Genomic DNA, 21,623 nt, shown 5'->3' on the forward strand with positions numbered 1-21,623 from the left:
TTGCTTATGGTCTTATATTCAATTTTATTTGGAACGGCAAGCCAGACAAAATTAAACGGGCCTATTTATATCATGAATATGAAAATATTAAATATTAAAGCATTAGAACTCTCCCCAAAGGCTTCAGTCATACAAAGGTTATACTTAAATCCAAACTGGTTCTCTAGCAAATTAATAAAATATCTCACCCCATGTTCAAGAATGGCCTTTTTCCCTTTATTCAGATTACAACCTCTCACTTTCAGTTATTTGAAAAGGAAATCATCTCCCAAATATTGCTATTTTTTAAACAAGCCATAGAAAGTTGGTTGCAATTTCAGTTTAATCCACCAGAAAAAAACAGAACAAATATTACAACAAGTAATGTGGTTAAACTCAAATATACTAATAGATTAAAAAAAACATTATCTTTTGAAGTAATAATAAAAAAAGGTGTAATCTTTGTAAATGATATCATAAATAGGACTGGTGGAGTTATATCACACATGCAGCTAACAAAAATATGTAAATGTCTGCTCTACACAAAATTTCAACCAACTAATTGCAGCAATTACCACAAAAATGGTAGAAAGTGGAAGGGGGAAAAAGTAGTAAAATTGTCTGTGGGCCGCATTAAAGACCATATTTGGTTAAAGAAAAGTGTGATAAATAAAGTTTTCCCGTTTCATTTAAGGACCAAAGAATTGACAGCTGTGCCATATAGACTGTGCCATATAGACTGTGCCATATAGACTGTGCCATATAGATTGCAAAATAGTTGGGAAGAGATTTCCATGGCACATGGTTTATGAACTGATACACAAAACGACGCCCGATTCAAAACTTACATTTTGTTAATTTAAAATATTATACAAAATTCTTGCAACCAATAGAACGTAATCTCACAGGAGGTTGGTGGCGCCTTCATTTGGGAGGACAGGCTGATGATAATGGCTGAAGTGGAATCAATGTAATGGTATCAAACACATCAAAGACATGGTGTGATGCCATTTGCTCGTTCCAGCCATTATTATGAGCTGTCCTCCCCTAAGCAGCCTCCACTGAATAGGCTCTCTCACACACATGCACACCTGTTCTCTTCCTTAACCCTCGTTCTCCATTTCTCCATTCCTTCCCTCTATCTCAACCATCACTCTCTTTATCTTTCTCACATACCTTGTCTTTCCAACTTATTTCTATCTTCTCTAGTCTATAAATGTCTATCTTCCTCTGACTCTCAACCCTGTATATTTCTAAAGCAGGATGGAGTCACCATTGGTCTACAGTTGCTCCTCCCTAAAGAGACTAAGCTCCGCCCCGAGGCTAGCCCCCCTCTGCACTACAACGTCTTCCTCTACAAGAAGGGGACTGGTCCCTCTACTACTACCAGTAATACTACCACCACTAACTACACCAACCACAGCATGGCTACTGCTAGGAACCACTCTGAGCCTAACATACTGCCCAACAGTAACTCCAATAAGACTATCTGGAACTTTACCAATAACTCTAACCCTAACATGAAATATAACCCCATTAAAGACTCACAGGTCTCTCAGAATCACGTTACTCTTCATCATCAATCTCACACCTCCCCCCATCGCCACTCCTACCCCTCCTCCCCCCATTACAGCTCCCTCCGTTTTACCTCTCCTCAGAGTGCGCCTGTCTCCCCTCATCATGCTTCACACCATTACCAGTCCTCCCCCTCCTCACCCCATCATAGCCACTTCCATTATCCTTCCACCCACCACCATAGTGCTGCCTCCCATCACCTGCCCTACCAGCCCTCCTCCCCCCCGCTTCCTACACCCAGGGGTCACTCCAGAGCCCCCCACTCGGACAAACCTCCCCCCCAAGTCACTATACATCCCTCCTCCTCCTCACCCATCCTCCGCTATCCCTCCCCACCATCCTCCCCCCACCTCTCCCACCCTATCAGCACCTACTCACTGTCTTAATCCTAACCTCGGAACACAACCATACCATACCCACATCCCAACCATAGTCTAACTATACCGTAAACAGCTAACCCTGACTACATCCCAATCAGTCTAACTATACCGTAAACAGCTAACCCTGACTACATCCCAATCAGTCTAACTATACCGTAAACAGCTAACCCTGACTACATCCCAATCAGTCTAACTATACCGTAAACAGCTAACCCTGACTACATCCCAATCAGTCTAACTATACCGTAAACAGCTAACCCTGACTACATCCCAATCAGTCTAACTATACCGTAAACAGCTAACCCTGACTACATCCCAATCAGTCTAACTATAGCCTAATCCTGAATACAGGACCCCACGTCTGGGGGACACTTTCTCATAACGATGGTGCCAATACAAGAGCAATCTATCTATGCATCAGTGTGGTGCTACTAAGGTACTTATTCAGGTTTATTGATGTCTTGTTAACTGTTTATGGAGCGTTATTAACATGTTACTAGGCTTACCAATGTTGTATTACTGTTTATGGAGCGTTATTAACATGTTACTAGGCTTACCAATGTTGTATTACTGTTTATGGAGCGTTATTAACATGTTACTAGGCTTACCAATGTTGTATTTCTGTTTAGGGAGCGTTATTAACATGTTACTAGGCTTACCAATGTTGTATTACTGTTTATGGAGCGTTATTAACATGTTACTAGGCTTACCAATGTTGTATTACTGTTTATGGAGCGTTATTAACATGTTACTAGGCTTACCAATGTTGTATTACTGTTTATGGAGCGTTATTAACATGTTACTAGGCTTACCAATGTTGTATTTCTGTTTAGGGAGCGTTATTAACATGTTACTAGGCTTACCAATGTTGTATTGCTGTTTAGGGAGCGTTATTAACATGTTACTAGGCTTACCAATGTTGTATTGCTGTTTATGGAGCGTTATTAACATGTTACTAGGCTTACCAATGTTGTATTGCTGTTTAGGGAGCGCTATTAACATGTTACTAGGCTTACCAATGTTGTATTACTGTTTAGGGAGCGTTATTAACATGTTACTAGGCTTACCAATGTTGTATTACTGTTTAGGGAGCGTTATTAACATGTTACTAGGCTTACCAATGTTGTATTACTGTTTAGGGAGCGTTATTAACATGTTACTAGGCTTACCAATGTTGTATTACTGTTTATGGAGCGTTATTAACATGTTACTAGGCTTACCAATGTTGTATTACTGTTTATGGAGCGTTATTAACATGTTACTAGGCTTACCAATGTTGTATTACTGTTTATGGAGCGTTATTAACATGTTACTAGGCTTACCAATGTTGTATTACTGTTTATGGAGCGTTATTAACATGTTACTAGGCTTACCAATGTTGTATTACAGCAATGTTCCTGTTTTATAAAGGTTTACTCTTTGTGTTCATGTTTTTCAGTTTGATGATCTTTGATTACTTATTTTGGTCTAAAATAAAGTGTTTTACAACCTACTGCCAGGGACCTATAAAGATCTTTGATATAAATGGTTGTCCCACTATGACTGAACGTTTGATACATGAGTGCATTTATCCTCATGGCCACTAGATGTCAGGTGTGTTCCATGGTTGTGACTGGCAAAACGCATACTGTAGAAAAACAGGATTTATTCTGTTCAAGGATCCTATCATTCAACTGACAAATTCACAAGCTGTGTGTGTAGATGACACAAACGCATGTACACACGTGACACACACACACACCCGCACGCACACATGCACAAACTAGAGATGTACAGTAGATTAGAGCACATTGCAGTACAGCAGTGTAGCAGATTAGAGCACAGAGCACTGTAGCAGATTAGAGCACAGAGCACTGTAGTAGATTAGAGCACAGAGCACTGTAGTAGATTAGAGCACAGAGCACTGTAGTAGATTAGAGCACAGAGCACTGTAGTAGATTAGAGCACAGAGCACTGTAGTAGATTAGAGCACTGTAGTAGATTAGAGCACTGTAGTAGATTAGGGCACAGAGCACTACAGTAGATTAGAGCACTGTAGTAGATTAGAGCACAGAGCACTACAGTAGATTAGAGCACTGTAGTAGATTAGAGCACAGAGCACTGTAGTAGATTAGAGCACAGAGCACTGTAGTAGATTAGAGCACAGAGCACTACAGTAGATTAGAGCACTGTTAGATTAGAGCACTGTAGTAGATTAGAGCACAGAGCACTACAGTAGATTAGAGCACTGTAGTAGATTAGAGCACAGAGCACTACAGTGCATTAGAGCACTGTAGTAGATTAGAGCATTGTTAGATTAGAGCACAACAGTAGATTAGAGAGCAGCGCAGTACTGCAATGCTTTGTAGCTCTGCATGATAATGACTCCAGGTATGCTGCAATGTTTACTGTTTAGCTGTTTGTGTGTGTGCACGTTCGCGAGTGTGTACATGTGTGTGTGTGTGTGTGCGCGCATAAGAAAGTGTGTGTGTATTTGTGAGCGTGTGCACGTGTGTGAGAGAGAGATGCAGGTTTCTGGTAGAGAAGGGGTTCCTTTTCAGTCAGCCTCCAGCAGTGCTACCGGTACTCAAACTGGGAGAGACATGTGGTGCCACTGGGGTGTATCTGTGTGTGTTGATTGTGATTCTGGGGTAAATAAATGTCAATAGTTTTCAGGGTGTCACGGAAACCATCACAACAGGAAGTCAAACCTGGGATGTCAACCAATCAATGGAAGAGAGAGGGTGTGAGGGGTGGGGGGGGGCAGTGGGAGAAAGCAGAGTGAAAGAGCGAGAGCTAGATAGTGAGGAAGGAGATGGGGAGAGTAAGAGGTGTAATGGGAAGTGAGGTCAGCACTCTCTTCATCTGGCCCAGAGGCCCTCAAGATCAGGTTCATGTGACAGAGTATGCTTGCTGCGCCGTGCTGAATGTGTGTGTGAGGGAGTGTGACAGAGAAAGAGAATGTTAGCACAGACACAAATATGAAAGGAAAACTATTTAACCTGACACAAAGGCCTTTAGCTGAGCTAGAGAGAGAGAGGGGATGGACAGAGTTGCCAGGTTACTGCTTGTGTCCTGCCCACCTTACTGCTCCTGAGGGATGAATAAAGGTGCATTGAATTGAATCAAGGTTGAATGATTATAAAACCACAGAATCGTTCTAGTCGGGGGGGTTGAGGTCAGAGGTTTCATTTCCATCCATGACGATGGTCATGATGATGGTTCTGTCAGTCTCACTGGTGAGGGTTTATGTTGCTGCTCATCCTGCGTCATGCGTATGTGTGACTGTATCATACAGACAGACTGTCAGTGTGGTGATAGAGGGTTAATGTAGAGAAGCTGCTTCCTTCAAATAACACACTCAATTATTCATATCACACAGCGCTCTCTCCACACACACAAGGCGTAGCTGAAGTTAACTTACGTGCACGTGTGTGTGTCTAGGGAGAGAGAAGCAGGTCTGTAAACTCAGGGAAAGTGCTGCGTTGGCCAAACAGCTGATGTCTCAGCATCAGCCAATCAGAAACACTTAATCTACTACCTGCTGACCAAATCAGCATTAGTGTGAATACAATATCCATAAATGTGGAGGCAACAGTATCTGACTATATCAATCAAGACAAAAAGGTCAGACTGTCTCACACACACAGGAGTACCCACGCACACCCTTCTGATAACACCTGATATAAACTAATCCGGCCATGATCTGACCACAGGCCGCATGTTAGTAGCAGGTGTAAACTACGTCAGTATCATATACTTAGATCTGGATATTATAGTGTCATATAGATGATCTGTTAGTGTGTAGTACAGTAGAGTCGGATGCTCTGCATAATGGTGCAGTGCAGCTTCTCTATCTGCTGTGTACACACACACACACACTTTAAAAGGAATGTCTGTCCCATTAAAGCACATCAATCGACAGAAGCCAAGCAGAGAGGCTAAGAGAACTAGAGGGGAAAAGAAGAGGGAAGGAGGGGGAGAGGGAAAGCAGCAGGAAGATGAGGTGGGAAAGGGGGAGGGGAAAAAGGTTGGGGGTGGATAGAGATGTGGGGAGGCCTGTTGTGGAGAATAATTACAACAGACATTTCTAATGGTAACATTCCTGTTTGAGGCTGTGTGTGTGTGTGTGTGTGTGTCAGTGTTCCAGGACATCATGGGAAAATCATTGCGGTTAATAAAACTCCAGAACATAATCATGTTGACATAAAACAGATGGTGGAAGGAGATCTCTCATAGGAGTCAGTCAGAATAACAACATTAACAGCTTTCATGAACCCTATTCGATTGTCTTCAACACACACCAGCCACTAACCCTCCATATTATCTATGCGTATCTCTCAGCGGTTCTGCTGCAACAATAATGTCCTAATTTATACCCCTCCTCTCTTCGTCTCTTGCTCCCTGCCTGTCACCCTCCTCCCATTTATCCCCCATTCCCTCACACAAATGTCAGCCTTTGTGATTCTGCAGCCCTCCCTCTCTCCAATCTTCTCCCTCCTGCCTCTCTCCACCTGTCAGCTTCCCGACCCTCCCTCCATCTCCCTTTCTCTCTCCTGGCTCTTCTGTTCGTCCCTCTGGGGGACCCTTACATCACTCCTCTGTTTACTACGGTTTTAGAAACAGAAGTGACTGAACTCTGGTCATTAGAGTGAAAGAGCAAGGGAGACCGAGAGGAAAAAGAGAGAGAAGATAATGAACAAAAAGGAAACGTATTTCCAGGAAAGGATGTTTAATGTCCCAGACACAATGACATCATGACTACAGAGGGGTGTGGCTAGAAAACATTTAAATATTTCACCATTAACCCTACATGTCACAGTTGGTCACCATAAAATTGATATGAGATTGTGTGTGTATGTCTGTGTGTAAGAGTTAGGGCTCTGTGTGTGTGTGTGTGTGTGTGTGTGTGTGTGTGTGTGTGTGTGTTAGAGTGTGAGTGAGGGCTGTGTGTGTATGTCTGTGTGTAAGAGTTAGGGCTCTGTGTGTGTGTTAGAGTGTGAGTGAGGGCTGTGTGTGTGTCTGTGTGTAATAGTTAGGGCTCTGTGTGTGTGTGTGTGTGTGTGTGTGTGTGTATGTCTGTGTGTAATAGTTAGGGCTCTGTGTGTGTGTGTTAGAGTGTGAGTGAGGGCTGTGTGTGTATGTCTGTGTGTAATAGTTAGGGCTCTGTGTGTGTGTGTTAGAGTGTGAGTGAGGGCTGTGTGTGTATGTCTGTGTGTAATAGTTAGGGCTCTGTGTGTGTGTGTTAGAGTGTGAGTGAGAGCTGTGTGTGTATGTCTGTGTGTAATAGTTAGGGCTCTGTGTGTGTGTGTTAGAGTGTGAGTGAGGGCTGTGTGTGTATGTCTGTGTGTAATAGTTAGGGCTCTGTGTGTTAGAGTGTGAGTGAGGGCTGTGTGTATGTCTGTGTAATAGTTAGGGCTCTGTGTGTGTGTGTTAGAGTGCGAGTGAGGGCTGTGTGTGTATGTCTGTGTAATAGTTAGGGCTCTGTGTGTGTGTGTTAGAGTGTGAGTGAGGGCTGTGTGTGTATGTCTGTGTGTAATAGTTAGGGCTCTGTGTGTTAGAGTGTGAGTGAGGGCTGTGTGTATGTCTGTGTAATAGTTAGGGCTCTGTGTGTGTGTGTTAGAGTGCGAGTGAGGGCTGTGTGTGTATGTCTGTGTGTAATAGTTAGGGCTCTGTGTGTGTGTGTTAGAGTGTGAGTGAGGGCTGTGTGTGTATGTCTGTGTGTAAGAGTTAGGGCTCTGTGTGTGTGTGTTAGAGTGTGAGTGAGGGCTGTGTGTGTATGTCTGTGTGTAATAGTTAGGGCTCTGTGTGTGTGTGTGTGTGTGTATGTCTGTGTGTAATAGTTAGGGCTCTGTGTGTGTGTGTTAGAGTGTGAGTGAGGGCTGTGTGTGTATGTCTGTGTGTAATAGTTAGGGCTCTGTGTGTGTGTGTTAGAGTGTGAGTGAGGGCTGTGTGTGTATGTCTGTGTGTAATAGTTAGGGCTCTGTGTGTGTGTGTTAGAGTGTGAGTGAGAGCTGTGTGTGTATGTCTGTGTGTAATAGTTAGGGCTCTGTGTGTGTGTGTTAGAGTGTGAGTGAGGGCTGTGTGTGTATGTCTGTGTGTAATAGTTAGGGCTCTGTGTGTTAGAGTGTGAGTGAGGGCTGTGTGTATGTCTGTGTAATAGTTAGGGCTCTGTGTGTGTGTGTTAGAGTGCGAGTGAGGGCTGTGTGTGTATGTCTGTGTAATAGTTAGGGCTCTGTGTGTGTGTGTTAGAGTGTGAGTGAGGGCTGTGTGTGTATGTCTGTGTGTAATAGTTAGGGCTCTGTGTGTTAGAGTGTGAGTGAGGGCTGTGTGTATGTCTGTGTAATAGTTAGGGCTCTGTGTGTGTGTGTTAGAGTGCGAGTGAGGGCTGTGTGTGTATGTCTGTGTGTAATAGTTAGGGCTCTGTGTGTGTGTGTTAGAGTGTGAGTGAGGGCTGTGTGTGTATGTCTGTGTGTAATAGTTAGGGCTCTGTGTGTGTGTGTTAGAGTGTGAGTGAGGGCTGTGTGTGTATGTCTGTGTGTAATAGTTAGGGCTCTGTGTGTGTGTGTGTTAGAGTGTGAGTGAGGGCTGTGTGTATGTCTGTGTGTAATAGTTAGGGCTCTGTGTGTGTGTGTTAGAGTGTGAGTGAGGGCTGTGTGTGTATGTCTGTGTGTAATAGTTAGGGCTCTGTGTGTTAGAGTGTGAGTGAGGGCTGTGTGTATGTCTGTGTAATAGTTAGGGCTCTGTGTGTGTGTGTTAGAGTGCGAGTGAGGGCTGTGTGTGTATGTCTGTGTAATAGTTAGGGCTCTGTGTGTGTGTGTTAGAGTGTGAGTGAGGGCTGTGTGTGTATGAACAGATCTTCATCGTACAGGTCGTCAGGCAGCTGTTCGTCCTCCTCACAGAAGAACGTTGGAAACGGAGGGTTGATGTTCTTCTCCACATAAGTCGGTAGGTTAGTGTCCCTCACCTAAACCATATGATTGGACAAACATTTCAGTAACTTTATAAAACCACATGATTGGATAAACAAGAAGGTCAGTAACTTTATCTGCCAGACCAATAGAAGTGCATCGAGGAGTATTGTAAGTCTGGCTGTGATGGACAAATGAGTGTGTATGTCGTACCTTCAGTAAGCAGTTCTTGTGGCCAGGAACGGAGCCATGAACATAGATAACATTATACCTGGTGTTAACTCTCCATACCTAGAGAGACAGAGAGAGACAGGGAGAGACAGGGAGAGACAGGGAGAGACAGGGAGAGACAGGGAGAGACAGGGAGAGACAGGGAGAGACAGGGAGAGACAGGGAGAGACAGGGAGAGACAGGGAGAGACAGGGAGAGACAGAGAGAGACAGAGAGAGACAGAGAGAGACAGAGAGACGTTGGTGAAAGATATTGCTTTGGGTGTTGTGGACCAGTTTGATAGTAACATAAAGGGTTTAGGCCAGCACTCAGAATGGGACTACAAGCTGTTTTCACACTCCTCTGATTATCCATGAAGGTGCTTACATGGACTCAGTGAGTGTGTGTGTGTGTGTGTGTGTGTGTGGGGTGGGGGTGCGTACCTTTAGGCCGTGGGCAGTGTCAAACACATTTCCCATCATGCCTGGCATCTTTTTCCCTTTGAAGACTTTGGCTGGATCCTGAAGAGACACAGTTTAGTCCGAGTGTGTGTAAGTAGTGTTTTTAGTGTGTGTGTGTGTGAGAATGAGATGTTACATATTTATTTAGATGTATTGATTTTTCCCCAAATGTTTAAACAGTCAACAATGGTGTGTGTCTTACCCCTCCAGGTCCCGAGGCTCCAGGTCTGCGGTGTGTTTTGGTCTGGCCATGAGACGCTGGCTGACCTTTAAACCCATACCGCTTCATCACCCCCTGAAAACCCTTACCAATACTACACACACACACACACACACACACACACACACACACACACACTTGAGAACAAAGAAGAATTCTAGAACACAGAAATGGAACAATTCTCCAGAAATAGACAGAGAGATGAGGGCGTGGAGCCAGCCAGACAGAGAGATGAGGGCGTGGAGCCAGCCAGACAGAGAGATGAGGGCGTGGAGCCAGCCAGACAGAGAGATGAGGGCGTGGAGCCAGCCAGACAGAGAGATGAGGGCGTGGAGCCAGCCAGACAGAGAGATGAGGGCAGGGAGACTGACAGACAGAGAGATGAGGGCGTGGAGCCAGCCAGACAGAGAGATGAGGGCGTGGAGCCAGCCAGACAGAGAGATGAGGGCGTGGAGCCAGCCAGACAGAGAGATGAGGGCGTGGAGCCAGCCAGACAGAGAGATGAGGGCGTGGAGCCAGCCAGACAGAGAGATGAGGGCAGGGAGCCAGCCAGACAGAGAGATGAGGGCAGGGAGCCAGCCAGACAGAGAGATGAGGGCAGGGAGCCAGCCAGACAGAGAGATGAGGGTGTGGAGCCAGCCAGACAGAGAGATGAGGGTGTGGAGCCAGCCAGACAGAGAGATGAGGGTGTGGAGCCAGCCAGACAGAGAGATGAGGGTGTGGAACCAGCCAGACAGAGAGATGAGGGTGTGGAGCCAGCCAAACAGAGAGATGAGGGCGTGGAGCCAGCCAGACAGAGAGATGAGGGCAGGGAGACATAACTCACGTTTTGGCTGTGACATCTACATATTGTCCTGGACGGAAGTGTGCTGCATAGAGAGGAGTGCCTTGAGTGGAGAGACACAGAGAGGGATAGGGTTAACAGTGTAGTTGGATTCAGTACCTAGTTTGATGATGGCAGTGTGTTTATGTGTGTGCGTGTTTTCGTATAGTCTGTGTGTGTATATGGTGTGAGTGGACCACAAGCGGCATGAATAGAATGGTATCAAACACGTTTTCCATATACTCTTGGATTGCGTCCTACCTGACAGGTCGCTCCTACCAGGTGGCATGGCGAGAATCCGTCTCCGCACCACGTGCTCTCACCACTGGTGTCCCCCAGGGCTCAGTTCTAGGCCCTCTCCTATTCTCGAAATACACCAAGTCACTTGGCTCTGTCATATCCTCACATGGTCTCTCCTATCATTGCTACGCAGACGACACAATTAATCTTCTCCTTTCCCCCTTCTGATAACCAGGTGGCGAATCGCATCTCTGCATGTCTGGCAGACATATCAGTGTGGATGACGGATCACCACCTCAAGCTGAACCTCGGCAAGACGGAGCTGCTCTTCCTCCCGGGGAAGGACTGCCCGTTCCATGATCTCGCCATCACGGTTGACAACTCCATTGTGTCCTCCTCCCAGAGTGCTAAGAACCTTGGCGTGACCCTGGACAACACCCTGTCGTTCTCCGCTAACATCAAGGCGGTGACCCGATCCTGTAGGTTCATGCTCTACAACATTCGCAGAGTACGACCCTGCCTCACACAGGAAGCGGCGCAGGTCCTAATCCAGGCACTTGTCATCTCCCGTCTGGATTACTGCAACTCGCTGTTGACGGGGCTCCCTGCCTGTGCCATTAAACCCCTACAACTCATCCAGAATGATGATGGTGGTGTGTGTGTACCTGGTTTGATGATGGTGGTGTGTGTGTACCTGGTTTGATGATGGTGGTGTGTGTGTACCTGGTTTGATGATGGTGGTGTGTGTGTGTACCTGGTTTGATGATGGTGGTGTGTGTGTGTACCTGGTTTGATGATGGTGGTGTGTGTGTGTACCTGGTTTGATGATGGTGGTGTGTGTGTACCTGGTTTGATGATAGCATTGTCAGAGACTTTAAAGGTGGTGACTTTCTGTTTAGGAGGAACTCCAGCCAACCTAAACATCTCCATCTCTTCATCTGTCTTCTATAGGGCGAGAGAGAGAGAGGGTGACAGAGAGTAAATGAACTACTTTATACACTATGGCTTTAAACAGTGTGCGTTTGAACTTACGTAGAAGGGCGATGCGTTCTTCCCTCCCACCACCAGGGCAGCAGTGTGTCCATCATACTTCTCTTTAGACAGGTAATTCAACACATGGCAATCCTGCACCTACAACACACACCACCACCTGTGACTGTTGTTTGATTGTGTGTGAGAGATTGTGACCATGTGTGGTGTCATGTGTGTTACCTGCAGCATGGTCACCACGTGTCTCTCTCCTGTTTTGGTCCAGACTGGGGCCATGCCCAACTTCACTGCAACCAGCCCTACTCGCCGACTCTCTGGATTAATACACGCATTAACACTCCCACCCACCCAAGCACAAATGAACACCAATAACCATCACACACACACCACACAGTAAACACACATACCCTTTGTCCATTCTTGTCTGGGCCAGGGCTCATCCTTCAGTGGGTGGAGCTTAGCAGCTATCTGTCGATTATACTCCTCTCCCAGACTCTTCCTGGAAAATATGCAAGAACGCAATTCATTCAATACTTATTACATATATTTTACAGTACTTCCGGTGTATTGGTGGAATCCACACACATGACCAACCTCATATATGATTTATTATCCTCTGTCAGATGCTCCTCCCACCACGTTGTGGTCTTCACCGTCCGAACACTCTGAAAGAGACAGCTGTAGACAGAGAAAGAGATGAGGTATGGACTTTTACTGGTTTTGGTTAGAAAGGGGTAAGATATAGCAGTTGGATAGCTAGGTAACGTTAGCTTGATAACCCCAAAGCAGATTTGTCTATAAACTACTTCCGAGGTAGCTAACGTGTAAACCTAAGTTACAGTAACTTACTTACTAACGTTATCTAGAACTACAAAGCTAGCTAACTAACGTTAACTGACTAAAACCACAGTTGCTAGTAGCCAGCTAGTTAGCCGTCTTTCACCAAAACTGCAGTGCTAACTAACTACCTTTCACAATAACTACCGTATCGTTAGCTAGCTACTGTAGTGTGTCAACGTTACCTGTCGGCTGCTGCTACCGCTCCGGTTCGTCCCGCTAGCGCACGTGCTCCGCTGTAGAGAACAACTCGGCAGGTCCACGCGGCCATTCTGTTATTATTCCACTCACGAGCCTAACGTTACCAACATAAACTCCAATGTGGAAAAATGCTTCAATTTAGCAGCAATCCCATGACTTCATGCCTGTGCTCTGCTGTGAAATGTCACCCTGAGGGTTTCCGGTACGGCTCGGAAATAATTCCGCAGGTGCTCGGAAATGTAGTTCCGCTTCATCGATTGGACTGATTCAGTGTCTTCAAATCAACATTATGGAGAACATTTTAAACAACTGGGAACTCTGGGAAAAAAAGGTAGAATCATGATGACGTCAGTGATCTTCAGGTCGTAGCTCTAGAAAGAGACCCACGTTCCGAATGTACAATTCCTAGTTGGATGAAAGTTCAAAACGTATTTTCCCAGTAGTAGCTCTTTATCCCAAGTTCCCAGTTGTCTTGAACTCACTAAAGAAGTCAGATTTTGCATTTCCGAGTTAACAGTTGTTTTGAGCAATGCACAAATCATGCTTCATTGACAGCATGGCCAATGTTGAATGTTTATGTTTATTTTAAACTAGGAAAAGAGACCCTTAATCATAGACTTGGGACCACACAGCCACTCCACTGAATAGCAGGCTACCGATTGCTTTGCAATGCTTGCAGTTAGCCACTGATTCCTTCCAACCACTCATTGTTGAATTTGTGATTTCCAACTTGTCGTGTAATGTTTATGTCCAATGGCCGATGAGCACCGATACGTTTATCTATAATTTAGCTCCATTATTTATCTTCATACGACAAGGATTAAAAAGGATTGGCCAGTAGATTGTCGACTTGATTCATGATGACAACTGCTAGCTAAGATTTTGAAAGTATGATGTAACTTCTAATGTAACTCTATGGCAGCACCCACGGGGCTTGACTTTTCTAGCTCTACCCTTAGACTTGTTGGTGACGTAGTGTCCCTATGAGTGACAGAACACTGAGCCAAACACGATGCAAAGCTCCGTATTTTCTGCTGGCTTGCCCCACTACCACAGAAGCACTGAGCTAGGCTGAAACACCTGCATTTTGGAGCTGCTTTACTCAAGAAAACAAAAAAGAGACCATGTTTGTCTTTATTAACTCAATGATATATCTTCTTTTTTTTTTTTTTACATTGTTTGCAAACTGATATATGACACATATTAATGCCAAAATAACATGAAAAACAGGACAACATGACGGGTCGCCACTGCACACATACACCATGTTACCAAGACATGGTTAGGAATATGTATTGCCTTTTTCGAGTTACATTGTGATTTTAAAAAATTAAATAATTTACCACACGTTTCCAGTCAGTGGTAAGTCTTATAAACAAATTCTGATTTGCAAAGGGGGTCTTGCTGAGAAGGGATTTGTAGATACATGTGAGCCAGTGGGTTTGATGGTTGACAGAGATGGCTGGTTGATGATGAATAAAGTAAGGTGTTGGTGATTTTGAACAGGGCATAAAACATCCAGGACCTCACACTCCTCCTCTATCTCTCTCACCTCTTCCTGCTTCCTGTCTTCCTCCCTCCTTCCTCATAGGGGCCCAAAGCATATGACTGAGTTGTACAGAACATCCTCTTACTCTTCTCCTCCTCCCTCTTTCCTCCTCATCCACTCCCTCCATCCCAGAGAACTCAAGTTCCTGAGAGAGCTTAATTGGAGAAATCGGTGTCCATGTTCAGAATACTGATGATGCCAGTCGGAATGGGGATTATTCCCAGTGTTCTGATGCATTGAGCTTGTCCTTGTGGTTCGCATGAAGATGACAGAAAGACAGACAGAAAGACAGACAGACAGACAGACAGACAGACAGACAGATAAACAGACAGACAGATAAACAGACAGACAGATAAACAGACAGACAGACAGACAGACAGACAGACAGACAGACAGACAGATAAACAGACAGACAGATAAACAGACAGACAGACAGACAGACAGACAGACAGACAGACAGACAGACAGACAGACAGATAAACAGACAGACATAAACAGACAGACAGATAAACAGACACAGTCACACAGAGACAAGGGCATCTGGGAAACAATAGTACATGATGTGATCTGGTCTGTAATACAGTAAAGTGCCTAATCCACAGAAACATCAGACACACACACACACACACACACACACACACACACACACACACACACACACACACACACACACACACACACACACAGACATAGCTATTCACTCAAATGCCTTACAAGTAACGAAGGTTATGAAATTAGAACAATTGTAATTATCTATTTATTTAGCAAACTCTCAACAAACCTGTAGAAAAGGAAGTATATAACACAGCTTACAGTATACAACCCTAACCCCTTAAAAGCCACACTCTGTAAGATGTGCATACCATCAAAGAGTGGGCCACCAACAAAAACGTAAACAACAGAGAACATTCATCCAATGACATTTTTACATGCAAATAGCATTTCATTCTATATGAAATATATTATTAGTGCTGAAGGAATTACATTCCATGAGAGCAACATCACTCTAAACATGATTTGAAGCTATACATTATTTGTTTACAAAGTCTTCTATGTTACCAAAACCCTAGACAATGGAGTAATACTGTATGTTATTATAAGGTAAGTCTCTTACTAATCTTTATTTAGCCTATGCTGTATGTAATAATGTTCAAATCTTAAAAGTCGCCTTTAAAAGGTGTGTGTGTGTGTGTCTACAAGTGTATATGTTTGTGTGTATGTTTGTTGTTATGTATATACACACAGACTATGTGATATAATGTAAGATATAAAACCCATTGGGCCAGCATGCAGTAATACACTATGTAATACACTATGACTTAATTTCCGGTCACAACTTGTAGACTTGTTAACGTGCTGCTGTGCAGTTTGTAACCTTACTTTGCTACCTGCCAACTTTACAGTTTTTACTTTTTAATTACCGTTTTATATTTTTTTCCCTCGCTCAACTTTATTCATTCAACTTTTTCATCCCGGACATGGTTCGTCAAGACCTCCACCAGCCGAAGCTAAGTATTAACATTAACATTATGCCTTCTAATTGCAGTCGCTGTACTCATAATATACAGGAGAACGATCGCCTTATGGCAAGGGTAATTTAAGTGTAGGAAAGGATGAAACAGCGTCTGTGCCACCAATAAGTACATTACTCATCTCATATGTATATAGTGTACGCCATACCATCTACTGCATCTTGCCATCTTGATGTAATGTATCACTAGCCACTTTAAACAATGCCACTTTATATAATGTTTACATACCCTACATTACTCATCTCATATGTATATACTGTACTCAATACAATCTACTGCATCTTGCCTATGCCGTTCGGCCATCACTCATTTATATATTTTTATGTACATATTCTTATTAATTCCTTTACACTTGTGTGTATAAGGTAGTTGTTGTGAAATTGTTAGGTTATATTACTTGTTAGATATTACTGCATGGTCGGAACTAGAAGCACAAGCATTTTGCTATACTTGCATTAACACCTGCTAACCATGTGTATGTGACAAATACATTTGATTTGATTTGAGATAGTAGTATAAATCACCTCGCACAGTCCCCATAGCCAGACAATTTTCTCATGGCTTCTGGAGGGAAATGATGTAGGAATGCTCAACCAGTGTCGCTCATTCAGCCGACAGAAACTTTAAACCAGTTCTCCCCATTAAGCAACGGGTTGGAGTCAGAGGCCGAGACTTCTCTGGTCTCTCCTCCTCCCGTTACGGGGTCTGAGACGCCGAAGCCTCCCACCATTAGCTCTGACAAACTGAAAACCCTAGTCATTGGCGACTCCATTAACCGCAGTATTAGACTTAAAACGAATCATCCAGCGATCATGCACTGTTTACCAGGGGGCAGGGCTACCGACGTTAAGGCTAATCTGAAGATGATTCTGGCTAAGGCTAAAACTGGCGAGTGTAGAGAGTATATGGATATTGTTATCCACTTCAGCACCAACGATGTTAGGATGAAACAGTCAGAGGTCACGAAGCGCAACATAGCTTCAGCATGTAAATCAGCTAGAAAGATGTGTCGGCATCGATTAATTGTCTCTGGCCCCCTCCCAGTTAGGGGGAGGGATGAGCTCTACAGCATCTCACAACTCAATCCCTGGTTGAAAACTGTTTTCTGCCCCTCCCAAAAGATAGAATTTGTAGATAATTGGCCCTCTTTCTGGGACTCAGCCACAAACAGGACCAAGCCTGGCCTGCTGAGGAGTGACGGACCCCATCCTAGCTGGAGGGGTGCTCTCATCTTATCTATGAACATAGGCAGGGCTCTAACTCCCCTAGCTCCACAATGAAATAGGGTGCAGGCCAGGCAGCAGGCTGTTAGCCAGCCTGCCAGCTTAGTGGAGTCTGCCACTAGCACAGTCAGTGTAGTCAGCTCAGCTATCCCCATTGAGACCGTGTCTGTGTCTCGATCTAGGTTGGGCAAAACTTAACATGGCGGTGTTCGCCTTAGCAATCTCACTGGAATAAAGACCTCCTCCATTCCTGTCATTATTGAAAGAGATTGTGATATCTCACATCTCAAAATAGGGCTACTTAATATTAGATCCCTCACTTCCGAGGCAGTTATAGTCAATGAACTAATCACTGATCATAATCTTGATGTGATTGGCCTGACTGAAACATGGCTTAAGCCTGATGAATTTACTGTGTTAAATGAGGCCTCACCTCCTGGTTACACTAGTGACCATATCCCCAGCGCATCCCGCAAAGGCGGAGGTGTTGCTAACATTCACGATAGCAAATTTAAATTTCCCCCCAAAAAAGACAGCGTTTTCGTCTTTTGAGCTTCTAGTCATGAAATCTATGCAGCCTACTCAATCACTTTTTATAGCTACTGTTTACAGGCCTCCTGGGCCATATACAGTGTGCCTCACTGAGTTCCCTGAATTCCTACCTTGTAGTCATGGCAGAAAATATTCAACATTTTAATATTCACATGGAAAAGTCCTCAGACCCACTCCAAAAGCCTTTCGGAGCCATCATCGGGTTTTGTCCAACATGTCTCCGGACCTACTCACTGCCATAGTCATACTCTGGACCTTTATTCCCGTGGAATAAATGTTGTGGATCTTAATGCTTTTACTCATAATCCTGGACTATCGGACCACCATTTTATTACGTTTGCAATCGCAACAAATAATCTGCTCAGACCCCAAACAAGGATCATCAAAAGCCATGCCATAAATTCTCAGACAACCCAAAGATTCCTAGATGCCCTTCCAGAATCCCTCTACTTACCCAAGGACGTCAGAGTACAAAAATCAGATAACCACCTAATTGAGGAACTCAGTTCAACCTTGCGTAATACCCTAGATTCAGTCGCATCCGTAAAAACAAAAAACATTTGTCATAAGAAACTAGCTCCCTGGTATACAGAAAATACCAGAGTTCTGAAGCAAGCTTCCAGAAAATTGGAACGGAAATGGCGCTACAGCAAACTGGAAGTCTTCCGACTAGCTTGGAAAGACAGTACCGTGCAGTATCGAAGAGCCCTCACTGCTGCTCGATCATCCTATTTTTCCAAGTTAACTGAGGAAAATAAGAACAATCCAAAATGTATTTTTGATACTGTCGCGAAGTTAACTAAAAAGCAGCATTCCCCAAGAGAGGATGGCTTTCACTTCAGCAGTGATAAATTCATGATCTTCTTTGACGAAAAGATCATGATCATTAGAAAGCAAATTACGGACTCCTCTTTAAATCTGCGTATTCCTCCAAAGCTCCGTTGTCCTGAGTCTGCACAACACTGCCAGGACCTAGGATCAAGGGAGACAGACAAGTTTTTTAATGCTATATCTCTTGACACATTAATGAAAATAATCATGGCCTCTAAACCTTCAAGCTGCATACTGGACCCTATTCCAATTAAACTACTGAAAGAGCTGCTTCCTGTGCTTGGCCCTCCTATGTTGAACATAATAAACGGCTCTCTATCCACAGGATGTGTACCAAACTCACTAAAGGTGGCAGTAATAAAGCCTCTCCTGAAAAAGCCAAACCTTGACCAAGAAAATATAAAAAACTATTGGCCTATATCGAATCTCCCATTCCTCTTAAACATTTTAGAAAAAGTTGTTACGCAGCAACTCACTGCCTTCCTGAAGACAAACAATGTATACGAAACGCTTCAGTCTGGTTTTAGACTCCAACACAGCACTGAGACTGCACTTGTAAAGGTGGTAGATTACCTTTAAAAGGCGTCAGATCGAGGCTCTGCATCGGTCCTTGTGCTCCTAGACCTTAGTGCTGCTTTTGATACCATCGATCACCACATTCTTTTGGAGAGATTGGAAACCCAAATTGGTCTACTCGGACAAGTTCTGGCCTGGTTTAGATCTTATCTGTAGGAAATATATTAGTTTGTCTCTGTAGATGGTTTGTCCTCTGACAAATCAACTGTAAATGTCGGTGTTCCTCAAGGCTCCGTTTTAGGACCTCTATTGTTTTCACTATATATTTTACCTCTTGGTGATGTCATTCAGAAACATAATGTTAACTTTCACTACTATGCGGACGACACACAGCTGTACATTTTGATGAAACATGGTGAAGCCCCAAAATTGCCCTCCCTGGAAGCCTGTGTTTCAGACATAAGGAAGTGGATGGCGGCAAATGTTCTACTTTTAAACTCAGACTAAACAGAGATGCTAGTTCTAGGTCCCAAGAAACAGAGAGATCTTCTGTTGAATATGACAATTAATGTTGATGGTTGTACAGTCGTCTCAAATAAAATTGTGAAGGACCTCGGCGTTACTCTGGACCCTGATCTCTCTTTTGACGAACATATCAAGACTGTTTCAAGGACAGCTTTTTTTCCATCTACGCAACATTGCAAAAATCTTAAACTTTCTGTCCAAAAATGAGGCAGAAAAATGTATCCATGCTTTTGTCACTTCTAGGTTAGATTACTGCAATGCTCTACTCTCCGGCTACCCGGATAAAGCACTAAATAAACTTCAGTTAGCGCTAAACACGGCTGCTAGAATCTTGACTAGAACCAAAAAATGTGATCATATTACTCCAGTGCTAGCCTCTCTACACTGGCTTCCTGTGAAGGCTAGGGCTGATTTCAAGGTTTTACTGCTAACCTACAAAGCATTACATGGGCTTGCTCCAACCTATCTTTCCGATTTGGTCCTGCCGTACATACCGACACAAGACGCAGGCCTCCTTACTGTCCCTATAATTTCTAAGCAAACAGCTGGAGGCAGGGCTTTCCCCAATAAAGCTACATTTTTATGGAATGGTCTGCCTATCCATGTGAGAGACGCAGACTCGGTTTCAACCTTTAAGTCTTTATTAAAGACTCATCTCTTCAGTAGGTCCTATGATTGAGTGTAGTCTGGCCCAGGAGTGTGAAGGTGAACAGAAAGGCACTGGAGCAACAAACCGCCCTTGCTGTCTCTGCCTGGCCGGTTCCCGCTCTCCACTGGGATTCACTGCCTCAAACCCTATTACAGGGGCTGAGTCACTGGTTTACTGGTGTTCTTCCATGCCATCCCTAGGGGTGGTGTATTACTTGAGTGGGTTTAGTCACTGACGTGATCTTCCTGTCCGGGTTGGTGCCCCCCCTTTGGTTCGTGCCGTGGGGGAGATCTTCGTGGGCTATACTCGGCCTTGTCTCAGGATAGTCAATTGGTGGTTGAAGATATCCCTCTAGTGGTGTGGGGTCTGTGCTTTGGCAAAGTGGGTGGGATTATATCCTGCCTGTTTGGCCCTGTCTGGGGGTATCGTTGGATGGGGCCACAGTGTCTCCTGACCCTTCCTGTCTCAGCCTCCAGTATTTATGCTGCAATAGTTTATGTGTCGGGGGGCTAGGGTCAGTCTGTTTTATCTGGAGTATTTCTCCTGTCTTATCCTGTGTCCTGTGTGAATTTAAGTATGCTCTCTCTAATTCTCTCTCTTCTCTCCCTCTCCTTCTCCCTCTCCTGCTTCAGGACTACCTGGCCTGATGACTCCTTGCTGTCCCCAGTCCACCTCGTCGTGCTGCTGCTCCAGTTTCAACTGTTTTGCCTGCGGCTATGGAACCCTGACCTGTTCACCAGACGTGCCACCTTGTCCCAGACCTGCTGTTTTCAACTCTCTAGGGACAGCAGGAGCGGTAGAGATACTCTGAATGATCGTTATAATCTCCACCCGGCACAGCCAGAAGAGAACTAGGTTTCTTCCTAGGTTCCGGCCTTTCTAAACACATTTGATTGATTGATAGTTAAACCCACCAAACTACTTCTCTGAGCTACACTACTGTATGCAGGGTGTGTGTGTGTGTTTGTGTGTGTGTGTGTATGGGTGAGTATATATTAGTTTGTGTTTATAACGTGTGTGTATATGTGTGTGTTTAATGTGTGTGTGATTAATACGTGTGTATGTGTGTGGTCAGGGGCTGAAGGGTCTGGTAGATTCGTCGTAGTCAGACAGACATTTGGGATGGATTCCTTTGGCATTGTAGTAATCCACCACCTGATTGGGCACCTCTGCTAGCACACTCTTAGCTAGCGCAGCCGGGGACGCCTGGGGAGACACACACACACCAACACACACACACATTACACACGTTTACACACACAAGTTATACAACCTCACACACGCACACAAACACAGATATTATACACACACTTGCGAGTGCACTGACTCCTCAAAGACTTTTGCTGTCTGTTATTTAAACTGTACAGTGATTACACCAACCGCTTTGTCTGTTTCTCTCTCTCCCTCTGTCCCTCCCTCCCTCCCTCTCTCTCCCGCTCC

The 21,623-nt window shown here is 44.4% G+C and overlaps 2 protein-coding genes across 2 annotated transcripts in view; both read right to left on the bottom strand.

Annotated features, from left to right (window-relative positions):
• Positions 1-8,704: 8,704 nt before the first annotated feature.
• On the bottom strand, positions 8,705-13,025 carry mrpl3 (mitochondrial ribosomal protein L3). Its single transcript, XM_029732402.1, has 11 exons — positions 12,791-13,025; positions 12,363-12,446; positions 12,176-12,267; positions 11,991-12,082; positions 11,811-11,909; positions 11,624-11,723; positions 10,542-10,602; positions 9,698-9,809; positions 9,478-9,555; positions 9,038-9,115; positions 8,705-8,880 (listed from the first exon to the last, which is right to left on the bottom strand). Exons 1-11 carry the CDS (start codon positions 12,874-12,876, stop codon positions 8,734-8,736), a joined length of 1,029 nt encoding a protein of 342 aa, XP_029588262.1. The 5' UTR covers positions 12,877-13,025; the 3' UTR covers positions 8,705-8,733.
• A 7,995-nt stretch (positions 13,026-21,020) lies between these two features.
• The window catches only part of LOC115173234 (copine-4), a 7,873-nt gene continuing 7,270 nt past the window's right edge, over positions 21,021-21,623 (bottom strand). Inside the window, exon 12 of the mRNA XM_029731150.1 lies at positions 21,021-21,389. Coding sequence (XP_029587010.1) covers positions 21,255-21,389 — 135 coding nt within the window. The 3' untranslated portion in view covers positions 21,021-21,254. The remainder of the gene's footprint in view (positions 21,390-21,623) is intronic.

Source organism: Salmo trutta, chromosome 34, assembly GCF_901001165.1.
Source record: "Salmo trutta chromosome 34, fSalTru1.1, whole genome shotgun sequence".
Classification (NCBI taxonomy): Eukaryota; Metazoa; Chordata; class Actinopteri; order Salmoniformes; family Salmonidae; genus Salmo; species Salmo trutta.

Coding starts and splice junctions, on each gene's coding strand:
- mrpl3 (XM_029732402.1), bottom strand. CDS start 12,876: ATGGCCGCGTGGACCTGCCGAGTTGTTCTCTACAGCGGAGCACGTGCG. Junction 12,268..12,362: donor GATAATAAATCATATATGAG/GTTGGTCATGTG, acceptor CATATTTTCCAG/GAAGAGTCTGGGAGAGGAGT. Junction 9,556..9,697: donor GAGCCTCGGGACCTGGAGGG/GTAAGACACACA, acceptor GTGTCTCTTCAG/GATCCAGCCAAAGTCTTCAA.